This window comes from Alosa sapidissima, chromosome 13 (genome assembly GCF_018492685.1).
Source record: "Alosa sapidissima isolate fAloSap1 chromosome 13, fAloSap1.pri, whole genome shotgun sequence".
Lineage (NCBI taxonomy): Eukaryota > Metazoa > Chordata > Actinopteri > Clupeiformes > Clupeidae > Alosa > Alosa sapidissima.
Genome location: NC_055969.1, coordinates 29408263 through 29434173, shown reverse-complemented (window position 1 = coordinate 29434173; position 25911 = coordinate 29408263). Strand labels below are relative to the sequence as shown.

General features: G+C 43.6%; 1 protein-coding gene across 2 annotated transcripts; it reads left to right on the top strand.

The window, feature by feature from the left end:
* Positions 1 to 293: 293 nt before the first annotated feature.
* Positions 294 to 25906, top strand: fsd1l (fibronectin type III and SPRY domain containing 1-like). Of its 2 annotated transcripts, XM_042060046.1 has the most exons (14): positions 294 to 435; positions 7047 to 7142; positions 8223 to 8354; positions 10486 to 10587; positions 12035 to 12057; positions 12680 to 12801; positions 17367 to 17576; positions 17739 to 17837; positions 18085 to 18214; positions 18897 to 18929; positions 20791 to 20888; positions 21147 to 21398; positions 23582 to 23670; positions 24321 to 25906. In XM_042060046.1, the coding sequence occupies exons 1-14, from the start codon at positions 421 to 423 to the stop codon at positions 24441 to 24443; spliced, it is 1524 nt and encodes a 507-aa protein (XP_041915980.1). In that variant the 5' UTR covers positions 294 to 420; the 3' UTR covers positions 24444 to 25906. The 2 variants fall into 2 exon arrangements, with proteins under 2 accessions (XP_041915980.1, XP_041915981.1); XM_042060047.1 differs by lacking the exon at positions 18897 to 18929.
* The last annotated feature ends 5 nt before the right edge of the window (positions 25907 to 25911 follow it).

The following is a 25911-nucleotide window of genomic DNA, read 5'->3' as shown; positions in this document are numbered from 1 at the left end:
TGCTGGGAATTTAAGAGTTTGGCCAAACCATATTTTAAAATCTAACCATCATTTGTGAACATAATTACTTCAGGTAAAAAAGATGGTCTGAGCCATCTGCTATGTGAATTAGCCTAAGCCTAGGCCTATGTCCACATAAAATATTGTCAACAAACTGGAAGTTAAAAGATGAGCCTAAAATTTCCAAACACCCACTTTTCTCCCCAAGTCTTTAGATATCTATGGCCTTGTTAACTGACCGCTCTTGTCACACTGTACAAGCCTCTATTTACCACTTGCCTCATTTGAGTGGGGGATTTGAAATCTAATGCGCATGTTCACAGTGCTCCGCCTTGTTCCACCGGGATAATCGTCTTCCTCGCGGAGAAACTTGGCCCGTCCATGAATTATATCTGATCTTATTTGTTTTTGGTCCTCGGTATGGACTCTCAAAAAGTAAGTAGATCTGACGTATGTGTATTGCACAGCTGATACTGGTGTATTCCGTGGCAAGTATTTTGTGTTCTTCTGAATGATCATTGTTACATTATATCGTAAAGCTGAGAGGCTGCACCGCTAGTTGGTAGGTTAGTGTGTAGCAGCTATCCTACAGTGGAACTCTTGTCATGCACCCAGTTACATTTGATCTTGTCAGGTCGTTACATATGCTACTCCGTGCAGGAATATTTACGAATAGATGCTACACATTGTCATTTTGTTTGACCTCAAGCTGCGGCTAGCAGCCATCAGATTCGTTTGTTTGCACTGAAATCGTCGGCAGGTTATTCCCATAAGATTAAAATGACAGTAAAGTGTTGTAGTGGCTATCTGTGTTGCATCTCGAGGCTATAGCATCATTCGAGGGCGTTTACATTGATGTTAACATTACATTCTTGCCTACTGTTGATTTTAGCATGGCATTGAATAGTGTCGTCTACATACACACTGCATGGGAACGCTGGTTGGTTTATGTATGATTCCCACTCTGGGTTATGCAGAAATGGGATTTAGTCTGGTTTGCGTTGAGAGATTTCATAAAGTTACATAATAGGTTTCAGAAAGAAAACATGAAAATACAATTGTTTCTTTAGGGGGGGAACAGGTGTCGCATTTCAAATAGCTCTCACTGACTTGTCAATTTGCTGGGAAATTGCAGTCCTTCTGCCCTTCCGTTACGTAGCAGGTGCATCAAGGAAATGAGGATTGGTGTCTTGAAATAGATTCAGTTTTCCCTTTGTTATTTAGAGTACCTCTAGTTTGAATAGTGATCAGTCATTTTAATATTCGTACTCTTGGTCTTTTTCTTTAGTATTGTCACATTCACGTGTAGGGTGTTTGTTTACTTATTGGCAGAAGTTAAAAAAAAATACCTGTTTGGATCTGAAAGGTCAAAGAATCTTACATGATGTTCAGATATGTATAGTGCACCATAAGCACCATAACCATATGAATGTCAGTGGTCTTCATGTGCTTTCAGCCTAAAGCCTTTTACTTGCTAAATAGAATTAACTAATAATAGAGGCTTTTGCCCAACAGTGGCACAACATGGTCACTGTCTGAAAGAATGACATCACCTATGGAGGAAAGGCCTCTGGGAAAGGCAGATGGCAGACATCCTTACTAACACAACAATCCTGTATGAGCCTAAAACAGCAGCATGCACATAAACATGATTGAACTGGGATTATTCAAACGAATTCAAACGAATATGCTGTTGTGGGTATGACTTAGTAAAGGTGTAGGCTATGTAGATTTTCACTGTTCCTGTGTGGTATTGCTGTGTCAAAACAGATGGACTTGTTCTGTAAAAACTGTTGACTTGATCAAGAGTTATTGATACATAGCCTAGCTAGTAGGCTACACTGTACATCTGTGTACATCTGTGTGTCCTGGGTTTTGATGCCCTTGTGTGTGTGTGTGACGTGTGTACACTCTCTTACTCACTATCAGTATCTTGTCACATTGACAGTCACACATTGTCCTGCACCAGGGTAGACTGGATGTTGATCAAATATATGTAAACATCTTTTTTACTCATTTACATAGTGACGTGTTCAGTGGTACATGAATACCACTAAGCTGCAACTCTAATCTAGTCATTTTTGTGTCAGTGTTGCTATCATGAAGGAAGCCTATAGATTTGAAACTTGGTTCTTGTCCTGTTCTCTGTGTTATTAGCTCCTTTCCATGGTAATAATCATGCTATTTTATTACACAGTGCTTATGCCCGCATTTTCCATTATGTTTACATAGCAGACATGGTATTTACCTCATAAGTTTACAGTAGTGCATTAATTTGACTTAATGTTTACATATTGCATTTAAAGGCTCTAATCAGTAAAAAAAAAAGTCATTTGAACACTGTCTTTGAACACTAAGTTCTCTGTAGACCAGAAGAACATTTCACATATTTCATGTACTCATGTAATTGGCTTTGATGTCAACCATTCACATGTCGAAGCGTTTTGTCTTGTATACCACTGATCATGTTGACTGTGTGTGGAGGTCCAGGTTAGTCAGAGGCAGCATAAATAGCAGACGACCCAGGCCCAGGGCCAGAGGGTGGTGTTTTTACTAGCCAGGATATGCGTCCGTGTGTGTGTTTGTTGCCTGGGCTACTGTGCTGTGGTTACAGTTGAGACTCGAGGATTCATTTTTCTGCCAAGTATATTTTGTTCCCCTGTGTTAGACACCAATAAACTTTCCTGCTGACTAAGACTGATTGAGGGTGTTGTAATTACTTTATGAACTTTATGAAACAGCACAATTGGCATGGGTGGCAATGGCATAACTCAATGTAATGATTCTTTCTCTCTCAGCTTTGGCTCTGATGTATAGGTTGCTGTTATTCCACTTCAAAATGTGAATGAAATAATCACTTGATGCCGGGGGAGCTGCTGCATGTTGGTGTAGGCCTACAGTATACTGATCCTAAATGCTCCAGAATGTCAATGAGATGTGCAGAATACAGAGGATGTCAGATTGTAGAACCTACAGTAGCATTGACACATTATTAGCAAACATAGCAATCAACATCTAGCAGAGGTGTTATGGATCTTAACAATCTAGGCCTGAAGGTCTGAAGAAGGCTGTTTTGCATGTAGATCTGGGGAAAGTACTGTTTGGTCTGGTCTTGAGGATTTGCCCCTGATTCACCAACGCAGCACGCTCAGAATAGAGCATGTTAGCGCCGCCCTTTGTGCTGTAACATGTTTCTGAGCATCAGCACCACACCATGTGTATTATGTAACCTCGTTAGTGAGATCGCAAGCTAATGTCAAACAACAGGTATGATGGCCTTTACGGGCCATTGTGGTTTTTGCTGTTTCAATTTTTGTTTCAAAGACTTTAAGACTTAATGATATAGCTGTAATGATATCCATTTTTATTGCTATACTATATAAATGAGGTATATTTAGTTTATTTAATATATATATATATATATATATATATATATATATATATATGATCTTTAATTGTCCCACTAATTATTGTTTAGAAGTTTTTTTTTTTCAGCTATAGGTTACTGTATATGGATTCTCTGTGTTACCTGCACTGCACAACATTTCTGCATGCAATTCTACTGTTAATGTCCTAAACCTGGTGTCGCCTTGCAGCTATAGATAGCAGAGAGGACTAATCCCTAAATCTATCTAATTATGCCGTGCTACATGGATGGACTCTCGTTCAGTGCTACCAAGGGAAAGCCACACACACAGCAACACGTTACATCTCAGGGGTGTATTGGGTTCCCCTACTACACAGAGTGGTGAATTGGAGAAAGACCTCTAACCCACCCCCCCCCCCCCCTCACACACACACACACACACACACACACACACACAAATACAAATACACACACACACACACACACACACAGAGAACACAATCATTCACTCTAACATGACACACATGAATTATTAATCTCTACTGTAACACAGATGGACCTAATAGGGTGGACATGAGCAAATAAGGCAACCACACCTTTCTTTGTGTCCAGGGAGTCGGCTCTTTTCCACTGTTATCTGATATGGCTTTGTGCCCATAACTGGGCATGGACGCGAGCCTTCACTTTTGATGTGGTCAAAAGCACCTCCATCACTCCGTTTCCTGCTGTTGCTGACCTATTGGCTTTCTAGTACAGTTGTTAGGTATTGGATTCTCATTAAGGTCTATAGCAGTTCGTGCTGTTAATCAATATGTTGCTGTAGCTCTGGTAACATGATATTTGGTTCAAATACACCAAAGAGAAAATATACAATTGCAGTTTTGTGCAATATTGACAGAATACTTGTAACGATTTTTAAGGTTTTTACACTCTAAAGTCTTTTTTGAGTTTATTTTCATATTTTTTACCGTGTATAAAACACACAAAATCAATATCGTATGCGATTACTCAACTTGTGTCGAAAAGTCAAGTCAGGTCATTTTATGAATTTAAAATATTCATATATTCAATCAATATATTCAAATATTCATCAATATAAAACCTTCAAATGTATCAGCATATGAAGAGACATCCCAAAGATACTTTATTGCATGAATACAACTCCTAGGAAAGATTTACGTGCTGTCTTATCCCTTTGCTCCTGCAACTCAGTAAACAACTATAGGAGTTCCGATACTTTTGCACGACAAGTGAACCTAATCCCCCTGTTTAGGGTTTCATGTCCGTGAAAGAGGAAACGGCCCATACCATTACACATACTATAGAGGCAGCGTCTTGGAGTAGTGGGAGACGTGACTATTTCCTCACTTCCAGCCAGCGTGTCTCTCTCCATGGCTTCTGTAGGAATGTTGGTTGACGCAACACCATATTTATAGACCTCAAGATTGCTGATGTAGGCTTGTTTTGATATTACCTCTGGTAGTAAACCTTTGTGCTCTGTTAAATGAAGACTAGTTTGCTATGGTTGAGGATATATTCATGCAGTTTTTTTTTTTAAACCATTTATCTGCATTTTGAAATGATCTTCTCAGACACTTATGCTCTAAGCTCTATCTGCCTGTCTTACACACACACACCTACTCCCTACTCAGTCACTCATTCGCTCACTCGCTCGCTCACTCACTCACTCACTCACACACACACACACACACACACACACACACACACACACACACACACACACACACACACACACAACCACAACACCTACTTTCACTCACTCTTTTACACACTCATTTTTTGTCCACAGAGTCCTGTGTTTCTGATGCTGTTCTTTTTCATCCCTTCTCCAGTTTTGCCCTCCTCACTGTCTCCACTGGGGAAAGGGTGTTTGTCAGCATTAGTCACTGGCATCTTGTCACACTGAGGAATCACTGCTGCAGTCAGTGGCCAAATTAAATTAAAAAAAAAATCAAAGAAGACAATAAAACCCAATGGATGGTTGCTTTATGACACTGCTCTTCCCCCCTTATCTGTCTAAGGTACAATGAAGCAAACCAAGCCCTTGTCAGCAGCTGTTAAGTACGGTTAAACTGTAACACACACAGAGTGGTATCTGTCTGTTGTTGGGGTGTTGACATGGACACCTGATGAACTCTTGCGGGGTGGTGTCGTGCCAGTTGACAGGCGCGGGCGTATGGCGGCGGTGGGCAGTCTTTTTCACAAGTCCAAAAGGACAGGCGGCAGGGCCGTCCAGGCATGGCTGCTTGTGCACGCGTGGCACGGCTGCGCTGTTAACGCCTGATTTGCTATATGGGCCAGCACAAACGAGCCTTTAAAGGCGATGTCCGCCATGGCCGTCTGAAAATGAATGTGAAAATCAAGCGATGCTGCCGTCGCTACGAATTGGGTCATGATGCTACAGAGGCATTCTTGTATGTGTGACCGAGTGTGTACATGCATGGGTGAACTATGCAGAGATTTAGCTGCACGCTTCACAACAACAGAATGTGCAGATGACCGTTATACTTCAATATGTTTGTCTGTAACTGACCAGCCCCTGTAGAACTAAAGCAACCATCACCAAGCAACCAGCTAACAAGCACTTCAAGGATCTTAGAGAGGTATCTTGTCTTTCTCTGTGATGACTGAGACACTGCAGGAAGTGTTCTGTTATCCCCCATGCTTGCATATTGCAAACCCCCCCCCCTTCCAATAACTGAGTTTGAGTCACAGAACAGGGGCTGATGGCAAGCTGACGGGGAGCAGTAGGCAGATAGTATCTCAGTCCCGATGGAAACGCTAGAGGCTGCACCACTCGGTGGAGTCAGCGCCAACAATGCAGGTCTCTAGCAACACTTCTGACTCCCTGTCCCATGCCTGTTTTCCTTAAAGTCACTCTTGAGACTCTCAAAGATGGGTACTGCAGTCTTGCATACAAACCGTCTGTGCTCGGGTGCACATGTAACATCTGTCACATGCAAATCAATCATTTGTGCTTTGGATAACATGTGGTTTCAGTCTGAGGATACTGTACTTCCTGCATTGACCCTGTGCCTCACTGCCACCGATATCCTCTGCAGAGTCAGTATTTCTGGAAATATCCAGGGATGTGTGTGCGTGCCAGACCCAATTCCTGTGTGAGAAGGTCACCTGAGGTTCTAAAGTTAGTGGGAGTATATAAGTGGAGTGTGAGCTTAAATAGTAGTCCTGTGTTGGCAGACGCTTTTAACCGTGTTCACATGATTGAACTGCCAAGCATCCCTATCAATGTAACATGGCACATCACATTACCATATTGCTAACTTACACTGGTTTTACACCTTGGCCTTAAAATTGGGGCAGCCGTGGCCCACTGGTTAGCACTCTGGACTTGTGACCGGAGGGTTGCCGGTTCGAGCCCCGACCAGTAGGCCGCGGCTATAGTGCCCTTGAGCCAACTGCTCCCCGAGCGCCGCTGTTGTAGCAGGCAGCTCACTGCGCCGGGATTAGTGTGTGCTTCACCTCACTGTGTGTTCACTGTGTGCTGTTTGTGTTTCACTAATTCACCGATTGGGTTAAATGCAGAGACCAAATTTCCCTCACGGGATCAAAAAAGTATATATACATACTTATACTTAATGAACTGACCATTCATACTAAGTTGCTTGGTTTTTTTTCTCTCTCTCTCTTCTTCTAGGAGGCCCTACAAAGGATAATTACCACGTTGGCGAACAAAAATGAGGAGCTGCACAATTTCATTGATACGCTTAGTCACTCCTTGGCGGGAGTTCAGGTGAGAAACTCCTTACGTGGCAGAATGTGTAATATTGGATAGTTGTGTCCCAGGCCAAGGCTTTCACCTTGCTTCCAAAGAGCTGGAGTCACTGAATCCAGCCACAGTATGCAACTGTTATGGCTTTTACCCATGGATCTATGTCAAATCAGATAAGGTTGTCACTGTCTCAGATGAATGGGTCCAAAAAATACCTTTGAAGATTGATTTAATGCCCAAACATGGCTTCCAAAATAAGACTTTTTTTGAGATTGTAGTTCAAGTGCAAAATATATGTAAACATTGGAATTGTTTTGGGACCTTAACATTGTGTAGACAAACTCTGAGATGGTGCGGCAACCATTTTCCTGGATTCTGTCTGATTTGATACAGAATGACCCCCATATGAGATACATTGCAATTGATTTGTAACTTTAGTCCCCACAAGGGATCAGAGTGCTCATAAATCTGGCTAAATATACATAAACTTGCTGCACTGATATTTGACCTGTGATGGATTTTTTATCTATTCAACCATCTTTTTCAGTTATTCATTAATAATGAAAGTAGCTGCTTCTCTCAGGAGCAGAAAGTGAGATCTTTCGTGACAAAAACAATACATTGTAACAGGGATAGATTGAAACAGGAAGTGTTTCATCCTTATACATGGATTTCTATGCAACGTCACGAAAACATGTGTGCGCAACCAAGAGGCAGAAAGCACCATAGAACAGCATAGAGCAATGCAAAAGAATAAAATGAGTTTTTGTGCTGAAAACTGCACCAATTTGAAATCACGATGGTTAGAGAATGTTAAATATGTTCAATATCCCTAACGAAATGCATGTCTGAAATGAGATGTTATTATCATTGAGACAACAGGGGTATACAAAAAAATCCGATTGTAGCTTACAGCAGCTGACTATTTAGGTTAAGTTTATAACGTTGTGGACGGCCACCAAGCGTCTTCTGCCCCACGGCTGCGCGCGCATCTAGTTTTGTTGGTAAACTGGAAACCCGTGTATAGTTTGATCTGCTCTCCATTCTCAGGCAGTCTTTCTGATGCATGTTGTTACTCTGTGTTTGAATGGTGCTGTGCAGGTGAATTCCTCACAGGTAGTCTCAGACCTTGAGGAGGAGTTTGACACATTATTCTCCATCCTGGACGAGATGAAGGGGAGTATGACCAACGCCATCAAGCAGGAACAGGCCAGGAAGTCCCATGAGCTCCAGGTAAACCAGAGCTTCCTATTAGAAACTCTGTTACGGTCTGCTATTACAAACCCTGCATATTCCCTGGGGTTGTAGATTGGGTACAAAATACGCTCTGTAGGAGTAATTCAGACAAAAGAATATATGTGTGTGTGTGTGTGTGTGTTTGTGTGTTTGTTATTGACATAACCATGAGTGTCTCTTGTGCAGGACACTGGATGACTGTGTATAATTGGAGAGTGTAAGAATGTGTGAATTGTTTGTGTCTGGGCTAGTGCACATCCGGATGGGTGCATGTTTGTTTCTTTGTGTGTTTGTCTTAAACATGAACAGAAGGTGGGGTACTGGGGGGGGGGGGGGGGGGGGGGGCCGCAATACTATACAGTATATGTTTGTGAGGGGGTCATGACCAAGCAAATGTGAGAGATTCTGTGTGTGTGTGTGCGTGTGCGTGTGTGTTGTTTGGGTTTTGGCCGGCCTGTTGAGCCCTGCGCGGCTGGGCCCGGTGATGTCATCGTGCTGCTATGGCAGTTCTCTGGCCAGCCCTCTGAGGCCGCTGAACAGGAACAATAAAAGTGTGTGAAATTAGCCCAGATAAGAGCTTAGCCATCAGAGGCCCTGCCCTCTCCAGCTCCCATCACGTCAAGTTCAGCACACACCCTTGCAGCCGGGCTACACCGAATGCACAGCTGAAGCGCTCTGTTCACATAGTGTAAAAGTAGTTTAGAAATAATCAAACGTTTTCGTATATGAGCACTGCTCTTGCATCTGGTGTAGCCAGCATCCATTGATCATAGTGAAAGCTAATTGTTGCACAGTACGCTCTGCAAACAAAACGCTTTATTTGGCGTGCCCGGTGTTGCCCAGCTGTCTACCAGGTCTCATGTAGAGGACAACAACCATTACTCTGTATGCATGTGTCATGTGGGCTATATAAAATGACCAAAACATGCCCTTGGTAACGTGTCTGTGTGTTATTGACCTTTAGTCGTCCGCGGACATGTTGACGTTTCCACTTCATTTGCGCTCCTGGACTTCTGTGTTGCTAGTATAATCATGAGTCATTGGCCGTTACTCTGAGTCAGCCCGGACACTGTGTGTGTGTGTGTGTGTGTGTGTGTGTGTGAGGGTGAGGGTGAACCCTGAACACAAAGGCATCCACCACAGCCTGGGCAGCTGCAGCTCTGAGAGGACAATATCTGACCGCTCTCTGGCCAAGGGAACCTGAGACCAGATTCACAGCTACCTGATCTCTCACTGATCTCACACAACGCTCTAACCTCCTCAGGGACGACACAAGAAGCCTGCTCTACTCTTCTCTCTTTCTGATCATTCTTATGTCTCTCTCTCTCTCTCTCGTCAATGCCCTCTTGCATCTTGCCCTTGCTCCCCCCAACGCACCCCCCCCCCCCCCCCCGTTGGATAGAGGGGAAAAGAGATAGAGAGCAAGGGCAAGATGCAAGATGCAAGATGCAAGATGCAAGATGAGAGAGAGAGAGAGAGAGAGAGAGAGAGAGAGAGAGAGACATAAGAATGATCAGAAAGAGAGAAGAGTAGAGCAGGCTTCTTGTGTTCGTCCCTGAGGGAGGACAACGTTACTGCTGAAATAAGCCCAGTCTGTTGTGGTATGACTCGGCTCGTGGAGGCCACTTACGAGCTGGACCCCACTCTCAATTAATGAGCAACGGCTAAGTAACGGCTGAGAGAAGGTGACACTCCCCCGGTCACCTTCAGCGCTCCGTTTACTCCCCTGATGCTGTTAAAGCCCTAAATGCCTGGCCTGCGTATTTGTGTTGACAAAGCGAGGAGTCCAGCCACCTGGTGGAGGCTCAGGACGCCTATGCAGCATCTGGAGCCCTCAGTCCTCTGTCCATACAAATGTCACCGGAATGTTTTTGCCTCCCTGCCTGTCCGACATGTAGTCAACTTTATGTAATGCCCTTACATAAGCCCTTTTTTAACCAGAGAGGGCGGAGACTCGTCGAGATGTGTGCATTCAAGCTTAATCCTCTCAAAACAAATATTTATTTGGATTTTTGTTGCTAATCGAGCCTGCAGTCGTGGTAGAGGGGTTGGTGTTGCCATGACGTTCAATTAATGTTCCTCTTTTGGTGCTTAAAATCCCACTTCCCTGTGTTTTTTACTCTGGCAGAACCAGCTAACGCAAAGCACCAATGCCTTGGAGAGTGCAGAGGAGCTTCTGGAGTTCGCAAACAACGCTCTGCACATCAAAGATGAAGACGAGTTCGCAAAGGTAGAAAAATGCCCCTCCACCATGTCTAAGGAGACACACACACACACACACACACACACACTCCAGTGCCACTCATGTATGTTAGCACGAAGGTCGAGAGATTGCCAGGGGCCCATTTATAAGCAGCTGTTCATCTGTCAGTTGGCTTCAGCTCTGTTGTGAAACATGATTCAGATTAAAAAGAGCCACTGCATTTAGGCTCATGCCAACAGACTCAGTTATGTATCATTTCCTTTTGTCGTTTCCTTCATTAAGATAAAGGTAACATCAACTGTGCTATTTCAGAAAACGTCTTTTTAATACTTTACAAACATATCCTAAACATTTAAGGATTTAAGGTCACCATTGGATATATGTGCTGACTGTGACAGGTAGTAAGAGGGTCAAAAAACAAACACATTAACTAAGCCAGAAATCTGTCTATCATTGGTCCCGCCATACATACATGTATGACAATGAAGAAGACACTAATCCTGTGGGGGGGGGGGGGGGGGGGGGGTTGGGGGTCTTTTGTTGTTGTGTTTGAACATGACTTATTTATCACTTTACATTCAAAGCAAACAATCTCGTTTCACAAAAAAAACTGGTCTTAAATAATTCCTTGAAATGATACAGCTGAATTTTTCCCTCACATGTTGAGTTCTGTGGTCTGTGCTTTCTGTATTGTCTGCCTAACAATATATGTTTGTGTGTGTGTGTGTGTGTGTGTATGAGGGTGTGGTGTGGTGTGGTGAAAAATAGACCAGCTGTGCTATTCTCATTTGAATATCATGAGTGTGTTTGTGTGTGTGTGAGTGGGAAAGAGAGAAGGAGTGAATGAGCAATTGAGAGAGAGAGAGATCACGTGGGTAATGGGTGTGGGTGTGTGTGGATAGAGTGTGAGAGGTGTGTGTGTGGATAGAGTGTGAGATGTGTGTGTGTGTGTGTGTGTGTGTGTGTGTGTGTGTGTGTGCGTGCACGCGTGTGTGTGTGTGTGTGGATAGAGTGTGGGTGTGTGTGTGTTAGTGTGTGTGGATGGAGTGCGTGTGTGTGTGTGTGTGTGTGTGTGGATAGAGTGTGTGTGTGTGTGTGTGTGTTTATGTGTCCGGATGGACTTGTTCTCTACTCCAGAGCAGCTCTGGGCTGACTGATGTGCATGCTCACCTCTCCACCTGCATGGCTCTACCAAAGATCCTTAATATACATATATGCTTTATCAACCGTCTCTGGCTCTACTAACGACACCTCCTTCTTCTCTCCCTCTCAACCTGTTTCCATTCTCCCCCCCCCCCCCCCACTCCTCTCCTCCTCTCCTCTCCTCTCCTCTCCTCTCCTCTCCTCTCCTCCTCTCCTCCTCTCCTCTCCTCTCCTCTCCTCCTCTCCTCTCCTCTCCTCCTCGCCTCCTCTCCTCTCCTCCTCTCCTCCTCTCCTCTCCTCTCCTCCTCTCCTCCTCGCCTCCTCTCCAAAGGCTGCCAAACAGATCAAAGATAGGTACGGTATCCCTTTCACTTCTCTCTGCTTGAGCCTGGTGTCCTGTGTGTTGTCTTAATGCAAAGCATCAAATGCACTCAAACTTCAATGCACGCGATGCCCTCACGTAAACACTTGGGTGGTTTTTCTTTTAATCCTTGTAAAATGACTCAAGACTGTGTTTCAATGGATTGTAAATAATGTAAAAATATTGAAAGAGATGTTTTAATGTGAATCTGGCCACAGATGTATTTGTGACATGGGCCGTGTGCGTGTGCGTGTGCGTGTGCGTGTGTGTGTGAGTGTTCTAGTTTAGTGCCACCCTTAGGGTTCCACTAGAGCTTAACATGAGTCAGGCGCTGCAAGACCCTTGTGTTTTGTTTTTTTATAATAGTTAGATGACCATAAGGTCAGACTTCACTAAAATGATTTTGGATAATTTTAAAGCTGTTTGGACAGGGACAAAGCTTCACTCATGTTAGATAAAGCTTCACTCATGTTTTGGTCTAAAACATGGATATGAGTTTTTCTTTCTGCATGATAAGTAGATTACAAAAAAATAATTGATGCTTGCATGTGTAATATTTTGTTTGTAATTAGAGAAGAATCGGTTCTGAAATGCTGTTCTGCTGACCACTCTCAGGGTAACGATGGCTCCGGCCTTCCGCCTGACCATGAAGCCCAAGGCCACGGATAGCATGACGCATCTCATGGTGGACTTCTCCCAGGAGCGACAGCTGCTCCAGAACCTCAACTTCCTCCCTGGTGAGTTTCTTAAATCCACACCAAAACAGTGTGGGATGGGGCAGCATAAAAATCTGCGGTTTCTAATCTATATATAGATAGATAGATAGAGATACTTTATTTATCCAGAAGGAAATGAAGGTGTCCAATAGCTTATGCACATCACACATACATCCACACACACATACATACTACAAAAATACAAAGGAAGATATCAATAGTGTGCCCTTAGCAAGATTAACATTTCACATTTCAGAGTAAGTTGCATTTTGAACAAAGTTCCGGTTTAAGATATGTCATTAATAATCTCACTAAATGAAATGTCTTGGGTTGAACAACACTCTAAAAAACACTTCAGCAAAAGAGGCTGGTAGCTCTTGGTTGTAAAGCGTAGACTTTATCCTCGTATCGGGTGCTCTTGGAAAATGGGATCAGTTCATGAGAAGGAAAACGAATCCAGGCACTCCAGGAAAGGTGACTGAGGAAGGTATATTTAAAAAGCCTTTATTTATTACTGGCTAATCCATAGTTTAAAACGAACATGCCCTGATGAAGACCAAGTGTGATGGAAACATGTTGGCGTTTTAAACTATGGATTAGCCAGTAATAAATAAAGGCTTTTTAAATATACCTTCCTCAGTCACCTTTCCTGGAGTGCCTGGATTCGTTTTCCTTCTCACTATAAAAAAACACATCACAGGAACTATTACAGCAACTGAATGAGGCCACTAATATTGGCCTTCTTGAACATTCTGACGTTATTAGTCCATCCTCATACTTTAAATACTATTTACTGTCAAAAAACACTTTATAATGTCAGGGAACGAGATATTGTAATCAAGATGGTGAACTTTTTTTCTGGCTGGAAACAGCTTTGGCCTGTTCATTTTCTCATCCATCTTTTTAGTTCTGGCTAACCAACCACAGGCTCGTTTTTAAATAGGTGCACTGATGTGTTTTTTTTCCTTGTCTCAGTGGACAGAATGCAGATTTTCTGTTTCCCTCATTGTGAGCACATTTGTTGCCTGCTCATGCAGAAGAGGTTTTCTCTCCTGAGGTCATTGTGTGTGTGTGTGTGTGTGTGTGTGTGTGTGTGTGTGTGTGTGTGTGTGTGTGTGTGTGTGTGTGTGTGTGTGTGTGTGTGTGTGTTGGTGTGTGTGTGTGTGTGTGTGTACATGTGTGTCTGGGGAGTGTCAGAAGGAATAAACCCCCCTAGTCAAGCAGCACCATGTGAGTGGGTGTAGGACTCACCAAGCTTAGTCCCTCAGTAGATCGTGGTCTTTCGCAGCTGATGCAAGGTCAGTTGTTACAATGCATATAAGGGTAACTGTAACTAGCCCTGACAGCTCAGACTGACAGTGGGTCAGTAATAATGTAAAGAGGTAGTAGCTTTGACAGACTTGCCCATCAATCACAGGGACATATGAAGAGACATGATAACGGCAGCCCACAACAGATCTGGCTTCCTATCAACAGAAAGACTGAATGGTTATGTTGCATTCACAATCTGCATGAGAACCAAAGTCTTTAAGCATATACAGTATATACTCTTTTTGATCCCGTGAGGGAAATTTCCAAAGTCTTCCAGTCCTCCGTCTACCAGATTTCTTGAACGTAAAGAACAGGAAGCTAAAGGCCCCTGGTGCTATCAGGTTGAGGAGAGGAGTGCAGTGACTTGTGATGGGATGGCCAGTGACTTGTGCATGGAGTGGAGGAGGGGAGGCTGAGACTGAGCACCCAGAGCCCTGCCTGCCTGCCTGCCTGCCTGAGTAGGGGGGAGGAGAGTGGAGGGGATGGGTGCGGAGCGCCGGTCTCCCAGGGGGCATCTCAGTGAAGCAGGAGTGAACGTGCCCCACACCAACGCACTCCAAAGGGGCTACAAATACCACAGAGACAGAACATGGGCTCCTAAAATCTGAATCCAATACTAGAGGGAGACTTTAACAAACCAAAATGAGGAAGAGAGTCCCTCAGGTAAAAGAGGCTCTCTGGGCAGGCGGAGAGAGATGTGCAGCACAACTTGGGATCTGTCATTGTGCTCTTAGACAGTAGGCCTAGTGTAGTCTAGGTAGCTGTAGTGGGTGTACTGATGTAGTAGTTAGCTATAGTGGGTATACTGTGATCAACCCCAAATGTTAATAGGCTACATATGGGGCAGCCGTGGCCCACTGGTTAGCACTCTGGACTTGTAACCGGAGGGTTGCCGGTTCGAGCCCCGACCAGTGGGCCACGGCTGAAGTGCCCTTGAGCACCTAACCACTCACTGCTCCCCGAGCGCCGCTGTTGAAGCAGGCAGCTCACTGCGCCGGTATTAGTGTGTGCTTCACCTCACTGTGTATTCACTGTGTGCTGTGTGTGTTTCACTAATTCACGGATTGGGATAAATACAGAGACCAAATTTCCCTCACGGGATCAAAAGAGTATATATACTTAATATATACTTATATATATATATATCCTTGCCTATTTAAGTGGGTATACTGAGATGGTGATGCTTTTTAAGTGGGTATACTGCGTAGTCCTGTGTATCACGTAGACTACACCGCTGCTCTTAGACATTCGATGTGTCTGTGTGTCTATGATGATGGACTAAGGCACCATGTGCTCTTTTCCTTTCACTCCATACTTGATGTTGATCATTATTGAAAGTTCAGTGACGTCCCACACCAGTAAAGACAGTTGATAAGAGGGTTGTTGAGGACATGGGTAGCTCTCCGTTTCCTTAGCGAAGCTGTGTGTGTGTGTGTGTGTGTGTGTGTGTGTGTGTGTGTGAGAGAGAGACTGTGTATCTTTGCTCCACATATCCAGCCAGACTGCAGCTCATTTCCTCTGCGCTCCTCTTGCTGTGAGCCACTGGATATGCTCGCTGGACCGTGCACGCATCCCGGTTGTCCCGGCTGAGTGCAGAAAGAGAGCGAGAGAGTGAGAGCCGCTCCCAAAAGTCACAAAGCCAGCCAGTCTCTTTAGCTAATGCCTCGGCCTCGGCCCCCCTGCTTACCTCCATGACTTCAGCACAACTCCTGTGTCTGACACTAATCAGCCTGGCAGCAGTGGTCTGTCTGGCCAGCATGTTGAGTGCTGGGCAAATTTAGCAGTGCAAAAAAATGTAACCCCTACCCTCAGCTGGGCTCAATTAGGCTGACGATGGGTTCACGTTACTGGGGGAAAGCGGATGTGCTGGTAAGGGAAGCCTGGAAAAGTAGAAAAGGCATTTGATGGCTTGAAAGTGATGGCACACGTGAGAATCAGTTGTGTTTTGTGTGTGTGTGTGTGTGTGTGTGTGTGTGTGGTTGGGGGAGTGTACAGCTGGTGTGGTGCTTTTAGTGTTTTCGTTCTTAGGATCTTCGAGATAAGGATTTGGGATCAAACACATACTGCTTGTAACCCCAGTCAGATGGCACCAGGGATCTGTCATGTTTTTATAAATTCCAAATCTCAGATTATACTTTGTTTGGCATTTTCCTCATGACTCTTGCCTCAAAACATGTTGTCTGTAGCACAACCTGTAATGGCACAGTATCTGAACTGGACGCTATCCAACCCTATTATTTAGGAATTTAAATTACAGTAGCAGTCATGTCATATTTGTATGTATATACACACACCAAGGGTCCAAGTATCAACTATTGGACTAGATTAGATTAGACAAGATATCAAGAAATTGCGCTTTTACCCTGGGAGGACAGAGCTACATAAACGCCTGTGAGTGTGATGGCTTGAGTCCTGTGGCTGAAGAGGTGTATCCCAGGAGCAGAGGCCTCCATCACCGGCGATCCACTGCCACCTCCCTCCCAGCCCTGACCGCTTAGGGCAGTAGGAGACAATAGGGGCCGCTTGGGGTCTGAAAGGCGGGGTCACTCTGCTGCCCAGCTCTCTTTTCAAACCCGCCGAGAATCAGAATCGCGTTGCGTCTCCATGGAAACCGTCACACCCCCCTATGGGCCCTTGAGAGCTGGTCAGCGGTGCGGTTTGTTTTGATTGACGAATGAATGAAACTTCCCTCTGTTGAATAGGGCAGGGCAATTCTCCATGGTGCTTTTTATCCACTTCTAGATGTAAAATCGTTTATTTGATCAGACACTCGCTCTGCATACGCCTCAGGTGTTAGAAGAGGGTTACAGTGAAACAGCCAGAGCGTAGCAGGGGTTATGAAGGCCCAGCTGTGGGATTCTCTGTTTTTTTTAATGGAGACTCAAGGGTACTTCCAATTACAGGCAACTAAGCCACCTGCTCTGGCCAGTGATGGACACTGTGATGGTAATAAGACATCTGTCACCCAGCCCAGCCGATCCTCCTCTACTTTTGTGTGCATTCAGATCAGAGGATTATATTAGGATGCTGAAAGCCTTTCATTATCTAGATCAGATAGCACAGGGTTTAAATATTTACAGCGTAAAGTACAATTGTCTAGTTGCACATCAATCATGCTTCTTTTATTGCACAAAATATCTTAAAATTTCCTGCTGCTTCAGGTATATTTAAATGCACAATCTGAACAAATGCTCACTGAGAAACAATTTTCATGAACAGAATGAGTTGATGGATGGTTGATTATTTCTCTTTTTTTTTTTTTTTTTTTTTTTTAGTTCCACGAGCGCCTGAGATTGAGGCGCAGGACTGCCTTGTGGTGGACAACACGGTGACCGTAGTCTGGCGGATGCCGGTGGAGGACAACAAGATTGACCACTACATCCTGGAGTACAGAAAGACCAACCACGAGGGCCTCCCCCGTGTCAAGGACGAGCGCTGCTGGGAGGTGGTGGACAACATCAAGACCACAGAACACACACTTACAGGTACAAACACACCCTTATAGACACCTACACACACCTTTGCACACTCTCACTCACAATAGTTACTCACAAACACAATACTACATTCCTGTTACGTTGCAAAAATGATATGGTTGTGTTTGGTTGAGTGGTGTTTTTATTTCCATTGGTCTGAACGCCCAACAGGCCTGAAGTTTGACTCCAGATACATGAACTTCCGGGTCCGAGCGTGTAACAAAGCGGCCGCAGGGGACTACTCGGATCCAGTCACACTGGAGACCAAGGGTGAGGTCCAGTTCCAAAACAGGCAGTGGGCATTTTATTTTTCTGACAAAGGAGTACGGGAGGCGAAGCATGTTGTTTTATTTATTTATTTATTTATTTATTTAACATGACCAGGGAAGACCATTTCTTATTTACAATGATATCCTGGTAAGACACCTGAAGGGGGAGAGGGGAGAAGTCATCTTGAACTGCTCCCCCATTTCTAGTCATTATTCAACTCATTCATTGTTACTTGTTTTCTCTCCAGCGTTCAACTTCAGCTTTGAGTCGACCTCCTCTCATCTGAACCTGAAGGTGGAGGACGGCAGTGTAGAGTGGGACCCCCAGGGGGGCAAGGGCCTGGAGAGCAAAATCAAGGGCAAGGAGAACAAGGGCAGGTGAGCCCCGGGGTCAGCAACTGACCCTTTTCTAGCCCTGATGTCCCAGTACAAGACCTTGCACATGTTCAAGTCTGTTTGTGTAAGATACAGGTATTTCATGTGCTATCTAAAGGATCAGGTCCATGGATTTTTTTTTTTTTGTGATTTAAAGATCAGTGTAGAATGCTGGAAGAATGCTCAGATTTGAGATTAGCTGTATTTAGATTTTTCTTTAGATCTTTTGCTTCCAGAAGTTAAATTTTAAGTCCCATTCTGACATCCTAGAGATTTATGTTATCTAACACCCACGACATAGGTGTTCAGAATTCAGTTTAGCTCTAATGATTGACTTCCTGACATCCTTGAATCCATAAAGAAAGTTATCTCCCGGTAATCTAATATTTCATTGTACAGATTAGCAGTGAAAGAATGTTTGGGTTCCAGTGAGCAAGAGGGAAAGACCCATCACCTTTGTCACCTTGTGTGGCTCTTTTACCCCTACACAACTTTGTGCTGTCAGCAGAAATGTAATCATATGCTAGATTATTTACAAGACCCCCTAAGAATTCATTCAGCTTTAAGCAACAACACTGTTCTCTCAGGACCACTTAGCTTCACCCATAACCCCCCTCTCTTCACTCTACATCTTTTTTTAACCCTTTTGCTTTTATTTGTCTCCTTATGTTCATTTTGCCCACAGCGCACACCTTGCCAATCTGAAGAACATGTCAAGGTGACCTCATGGCTCTTAGCTTTAGGATTTAGCTTAGTGGGTGGCATTAGCTTCAGACGGCTGCCTGGGGGCCGTCAGGCCAAACAAACACTGGCTTAGGCGTAGTGCTCTTATCCAGTGCCTCCCCAGGGCAGTGTGCTTACTGGGCCACAGGCCTCTGACGCAGTAAAGCCCTCTGCGTTGCTGACCTGGGGTCTGTGGTCTCACTATTCACAAGCACAAATGTTTCAATGGAGGCACTGGATAAAGATGAGATAGGCGTGTGTGCCGTGTGTAGTGTGTGCCGTGTGTGTGTTTTTATTCTGACTGCCGGGCAGAGATCAGTCACGTACAGATGGATGGCTTCATAATCATACTCTCAGCAGATCTCAAGTCTGTACTGAAATGGCCAAGGAGAGTGAAATTGTGAACAGTGCATTTTTGTCCACCGACTGAGCCCATCTGTGTGTGACTGTGTCCCCTAACTTCTTTTCTTTGTGGGTCTCGTTTGGGTTTGTTTGCTCTTCTTCCTCCTCTTGAAAGAAATGGTGGCAAAGCCTAATTCAGATCCTAGCCTTACTTACATCTTTAATCAATGAAAATAACAAGGAAGTAAGTAAGTAATAATTTTCGTATACTAATTTTTTTTCACGCTTGCATCTTATGACTTGGTGAGTAAGATTCCTGTAATATAGTTTGTGTAGTCCATCTATGTCCATCAACATCAAGTTTGTCCATCAACATCAGCAGACAGTCCAGTGAAACTATGTGCACACATGTCTGCGACTTAATTTGCATACTAACGTCAATGGTTAAGCTAAGTCAATCACATGCATTAAGCGCATCTTTCGAAGAGGAACTTTAACGACATTCGAATTTACAGCCTGTACAGTCCATCATGTTGCTAAACCAGAACCATACTGACTGAGCTGTCACTGAAAAACCAATAGTGTGGACAGCTTTTTTTCAGGTGTCACAGCAATGTCCAGAGGAGGGTTGGACTCTTGTGCCTCAGTACTGCCACAAGTGACCACTTAGCGCCTGTTGATTGGTCTGCACACATTATGTGGACTGTCACTCAGTGGCCAGTTGTTCCTGGAGTTGCTCTCCAATGTGCGGCATGTGCCATATGGGCAGGGTGGGCAGGCCCGTCGCCTTGGATACACGCTGCGCCTTTCAGCAGCTGCCAGTCCACATTGACTGATTATCAACCCCAGACATGTGTGCACTTTGTCCAACGTTAGGCATGTCTTAGAGAGTGGCGCCATCCTCCATCCCAGTTCCGCTTTCTCTAGTCATGCGCTGCTGATGGATCATGCAATTGTTAATTTGATTAAACACCAAACACACGCTTGCCTGGTCCTAATTGTAGAGTGTAAGAGCGCTAATTTGATTGTGCTTCCCTGGATTACCCATGAGGCCGAGAGGGGACATGTAATCACAAAGCACTGGGTGACTAGAGCACAGATGATATGTCATTGCATCTGCCTCCCTAGTCTTACACCATGCCATTATTACTCTAGTGTCACTGATGTCCTTATGTGCCCTGTGCATTTTTGTATTTCCCAAACCTGTACAGTAGCTACTAAAACGTGTGATACAAGTCACTCCAGTAGTGTGTAGATTTGTTTCACTTTTGTTGCCATTTCTTCATTTTTCTGACTGTGGTGTCGTTCTATGTCAACCTCTTCTTCTCATTTGTCTGACTCACTGGTGCTCCTTTCTGTGTGATTTTTGTGTTTTGTTCCGATCCTGTGTCACTTGTTTGTTTTCCTACTGAACTAATCCCCGATGATGACTACTATGTGATATCACTTTGGAGCCTAGTGTGTCCATCATTCTGCAGTAAACTGAATGCTGTGTTTTGCTGGGGCCTTTTCAGAAGTGGAACGCCGTCTCCCAAGAGAGCGTCGACTGCACGGTCGCCGGCAGTAAGAGGAGGCAGGGATCGCTTTACAGGAGAGTCCTACACAGTTCTGGGTATGGCAGTCATGGGCTACTACACTATTATACACAGGATTAACGCACTTACTCCGTGTATAATAATAATAATCAGCAGAACAATTATTCTCTAGATTTTCTTATATTTTGTGTGTGTGTGTGTGTGTGTGTGTGTGTGTGTGTGTGTGTGTGTGTGTGTGTGTGTGTGTGTGTGTGTGTGTGTGTGTGTGTGTGTGTGCGCGCGCGCGCATGTGTGTGTGTGTGCGTGTGTGCATGCATGCTCCTGCCCTCCCTCAGGTGACACGAGTATGGACTGTGGTCAGCACTACTGGGAAGTCAAGGCCTTGAAGGACTGCAAGTCCTACAGCATCGGTGTGGCCTACAGGAACCTTGGCAAGTTCGACCAGCTAGGCAAAACCAACACGTCCTGGTGCATCCACATCAACAACTGGCTGCAGACCTCCTTCGCCGCCAAGCACAACAACAAGGCAAAGAGTCTGGACGTGGCGTTCCCCGAGTGTATAGGAGTGTACTGTGACCTGGATGGAGGTAAGGGTCAGCAGCAGATCTCCTTCAGTGAAAGCAGCAGTGACCCAATGAATGATTATGGGGGAAATGTAATCTTTAACACGTTACACAATTTGAAGGATTCCTATCAGCCAACATGTTTTTCAATTTCATCCCTCCTTGTTGTACAACCCCAAATCAGAAAAAGTTGGGATGTTGTGTAAAATACAAATAAAAACAGAATGTGATAAAATACAAGTCTTGTAAACCCATATTTAGCAGCAAAAAGGACATAGACAACATATCAAATGTTGAAAATTAACATTTTGACTATTTCATGGAAAATATTTGATCATTTTGAATCATGTTTCAAAAAAAGTTGGGACAGGGAATGTTTACCACTGTGCTGCTTCACGTCTTCATTTAACAAAACGATGTAAACGTTTAGGAACTGAGAAGACCAGTTGCTAGAGTTTTGAGAATTAAATGTTGTCCCATTCCTGCCCGATATAGGATTTCAGTTGCTCAACAGTATGAGGTATTCTTAATCATGTTTTTCATTCCATGATGCACCTAATTTGACAGGTCTGGACTGCAGACAGGCCATTATAGCACCTGGACTCTTCCTCTATGGAGAAATACTGTTTAAATATGTGCAGAATTCATTTTGCCATTGTTTTCCTGAAATATTCAAGGTCTTCCCTGGAAAAAAACATTGCCTGGATGGCAGTATATGTTGCACAAAACCTGTATTCATCATTCAGAATTGATGTGCAAGATTCCCATGCTGTAGACACTAATGCACCTCCACACCATCATAGATGTTGGGTTTCGAATTGAGGACCAAAACAAGTTGGAAAGGTTGGATGCTTGGGTAGGCCCTCTTCTCTTTAGCCCAGATGAGTCCATGATTTCCAAAAAAATAGCACATTTTGATTGGTCTAACCACAGGACCTTTTTTCACGTTACCTCAGTCCATTTTAAACAAGCTCAGGCCCAGATAAGACGGTGGTATTTCTGTATCATGTCTAAATACAATTTTGGCTGTTGCATGGTAAAGTTTACTCTAGCATTTCTGAATTGAGTATCAAACTGTTCTCATAGACAATGGTTATCATTGTTTTTCCTGAGCCCATACAATGATTTTCTTTACAGAAACAGGTCTGGTTTTAATGCAGTGCCATTTGTTCTCTAAATATTTTAATGATATTATGTACTGTAGATGATGACCTCCCCAAATACTTCACAATTTCATGTTAAGAAGCATTAAAATGACATTGTTTCATTATTTGTCCACACAGGTTTACACAGAGTGATGAATACCCCTACATCTTTACTTATAAGAGACTCTGGGTATGAAAAAGAGCATCCCAGAGAGGCAATCATGTTGCCAGTTACCCTAATTAGTTGTGAAACATTCCTCTTTTGGTTTTCTTCATCATTGCACAACTTTTCCAGCATTTTGTCACCCCCGTCCCAACTTTTTTTGAAACGTGTTGCTGGTATCAAATTCAAAATGAACATATATTTTCCATGAAATAGTCTTTTTTTTTAACATTTGATATGTTGTCTGTGTCCTTTTGGTTACTAAATCTTTTTGCAGATTTGCAGATTATTGCATTCTGTTTTTATTCGCATTTACACAACATTCTGATTTGGGGTTGTACGGTAGAATTAATTTATTTCCAACGTGATCACCCTGAGTACTACTTTCTAAATGGAACGCCCTGAAAGGAGACCTTAACGAGTTCATATTAACATGTGTCATAGGTGTACATGTCATTATAAACGGTGTGATATACCAAGATGTGGGTAGACTGTGGGACTACTGTACTATAAGTCAATTGATTACTAACAATAAAAGAGTTCTCAGATGGTAAGTCTCCTCTGTGACCTACATTTGGTCTCTCGGTAGTATCCTGTAGACCGGTCTTTCAGGTAGTGTCCGTTACAGGGAACAGTATAGGCCACAGGCGACTCCAGCCCCATTAATCCTGCAGGGCCATTGGATACCTCTGTATTGTGTGTCACTCATTTCCATTCTTCTGCAGGGATGCGACTGCGCAACAGATGAATGTACTCCAAGGCCTTTTCAGTTACTCAGCGTTGGAAATGGCTGTCCTTTTATGTCTTGCTTTGCCTGGATATGTGTGAAGAGTGGTTTTGTGCTGTATGTCTCTGACTGAATTGTTTAATCTCCAGTTGTTTCATTTGATTTTTTTCAGGTCAACTCTCTTTCTACAATGCAGAAAGCAAACAGTTGCTCCACACATTTAAGACGAAATTCAGCCAACCTGTAGTACCAGCTTTCATGGTAAAATAATTCACTCACTCACACATACACACATACAAAGAACCCCCCATACACACACACACACACACACACACACACACACACACCACATTTGTTTGTGCTAACAGAAAAACACAACATGTGTGTGTTTATCTCTTGGATGCAATCCTGCTGACCTCTAATATCAGTGGTGCTATCAGGGAACACAAAGGACAGCAAAAGGCCACATCTGTACGTGGTCAGGTTATATGTGGCGCTGCGTCAAATAGAATCTGCCCTACTTGTCTGTATGCCAACGCATCTCACAGTACAGTCAGATAGTTATTCAGGGCACAGCTACATTTAGCTGTAGGCCGTGGCTTCTTGTACGGAAGTGTGAGATTGATTCGCTTGTAGTATCACTATACTATGTGAATCTGAATGAACCCTAGTGTGTCAGAGTTCACTTGTTTGAAACGAGTCGGTAATTACGACTCGTAATCTCTCTACCTCAAACGACTTTTAAGTTGAAATGCAGCTTTGTGTGTCTCTCACAAAAGGTTAAAGCTTAACTTAGGCAGTGAACCATGAACCATTGTATAAAATATCGAAACTGCGTAGGTTCCTTATGCAAGTTATACATGGAATCAATCTGCATTGTTGAGACGAGCTGTCTTCTCTACGTTTTGTAGGTGTGGTGTGGTGGGCTGTCCCTGTCCACAGGACTTCAGGTCCCAAGTGCAGTACGAAGTTTCCAGAAGACGGAGAACGGCATTGGTGGCTCCAACAGTAGTCTCAACAGCATGGCGCAGTAGCCTACGCTTGTCCAAGAACTCACCTCCTCCCCTTTTCTGCTTCCTGTGCAAGCCACTCCCCATATCCTGTGCACTTCCTGAAGAGAGCTGCATCCATGAACTTACCCTGAAGAGACCCTGTGAAGCATTATGGGAAACTGAGTCATTTTTTTGTGGCACTCTAGCAGCTCGCCTCGCCTTCACTCTGACTTTACTGGAGATTCTTCCCTTCTGTTTGAGAGACATCTCTCTCTCATCCTCAATATTTTGAGAGACTCTGGCTTTCTTTTGGGGACATTTGCATCAGGAATGCTAGCTGCTTAATCAGGGAATAGATGAGAGTGCACTTTTCCTCCTTTACTTTGTTCTAGGTTGAATGCTATTTTTTTTTTAGATTTTATTTCTGAAGTGAGTGTGTTCAGGCATGATAACAGTGTCCTTTACCTGCTGATTTACCTGTTTTATTCTACTAATATACTTAAAGACGTCAGTCTATTGTTTGTGTGTGTGTGTGTGTGTGTGTGTATGCGTGTGTGTATGTGTGATTATGAGTGTATGTATGTGTAGAGGTAACTGGGAATATAACTGGCTGTAACCATCTATGTAATTCAAGGCATTTTTCCTTGAATCTCCATTGCCAGTTCTCAACTGAGCAGAGTAACCTTGTCTTCAAACAAACAAATGTTTACGCTATGTACAGAATCTGATGTGGGGAGACTTTTTGCACAGTGTATAATATGTAGTGCTGCTTTTTACAAACCCTCTGTTATTGCTGATCCATTTCTGTCACAATTCTACCTTCAACTGAGATTGGGACTGGACATGCACCTGTGAACCTGGACTTCAACTAGTTTTGTATGCACTGTTGTCAGAGAAATTGTGCTCTTTTGTCATGGTCGACCCTGTAAACCATGTAGTCCTGCTCCCTTAAAAAGAAATATTAATGATTTCTGGAAGTGTTTGTCCTACCATGAAATAAATTATTTAATCAATGTTTTCACAGTTCAGTATAAATGTTTCTTCTATCAAAATAATGCTTAAATTGGAGATATTCATAAGCTTTTTATTTTACAATGGGTGACAGGAGACACTGCCCACACCAAAGATATGTTAGCATACAGTATAAGATAATTTGACAATAATAATAAAAAAAGGTTTGCTTGTGTTGCCATCTGAGGGAAAACAGACCAAAATGCAGGCCAAAATTCCTCTCAACATCCACTTTATTTGAGATGACGAATTAAGCACTTTTAGACTATTTTAATATTATATGCAACTTCCTTGAATTTCACCTCCACGACAGTTGGTGTTTTATCATCCAGCAAGCCTTGTAGGCTTATAATCCTACCCTAATCGTTTTGGTTGCTGTCGAGGGAGAGGATGGCGTGTGATATGAATAAGATTTACACAAATACGTAGTTTGTTGGTCGTATGTGTGGTTCCTGTTCTTCAATGAGCAAATAAATACTTTTCTTGCCTCAGAATTGGG

Bases quoted from the DNA above. Each gene is read 5' to 3' on its own strand.
- fsd1l (XM_042060046.1), top strand. The intron at 18,215-18,896 runs GTGAGCCCCGGG...TTTTGCCCACAG, and splicing joins GGCAAGGAGAACAAGGGCAG to CGCACACCTTGCCAATCTGA. The intron at 18,930-20,790 runs GTGACCTCATGG...GGGCCTTTTCAG, and splicing joins AATCTGAAGAACATGTCAAG to AAGTGGAACGCCGTCTCCCA.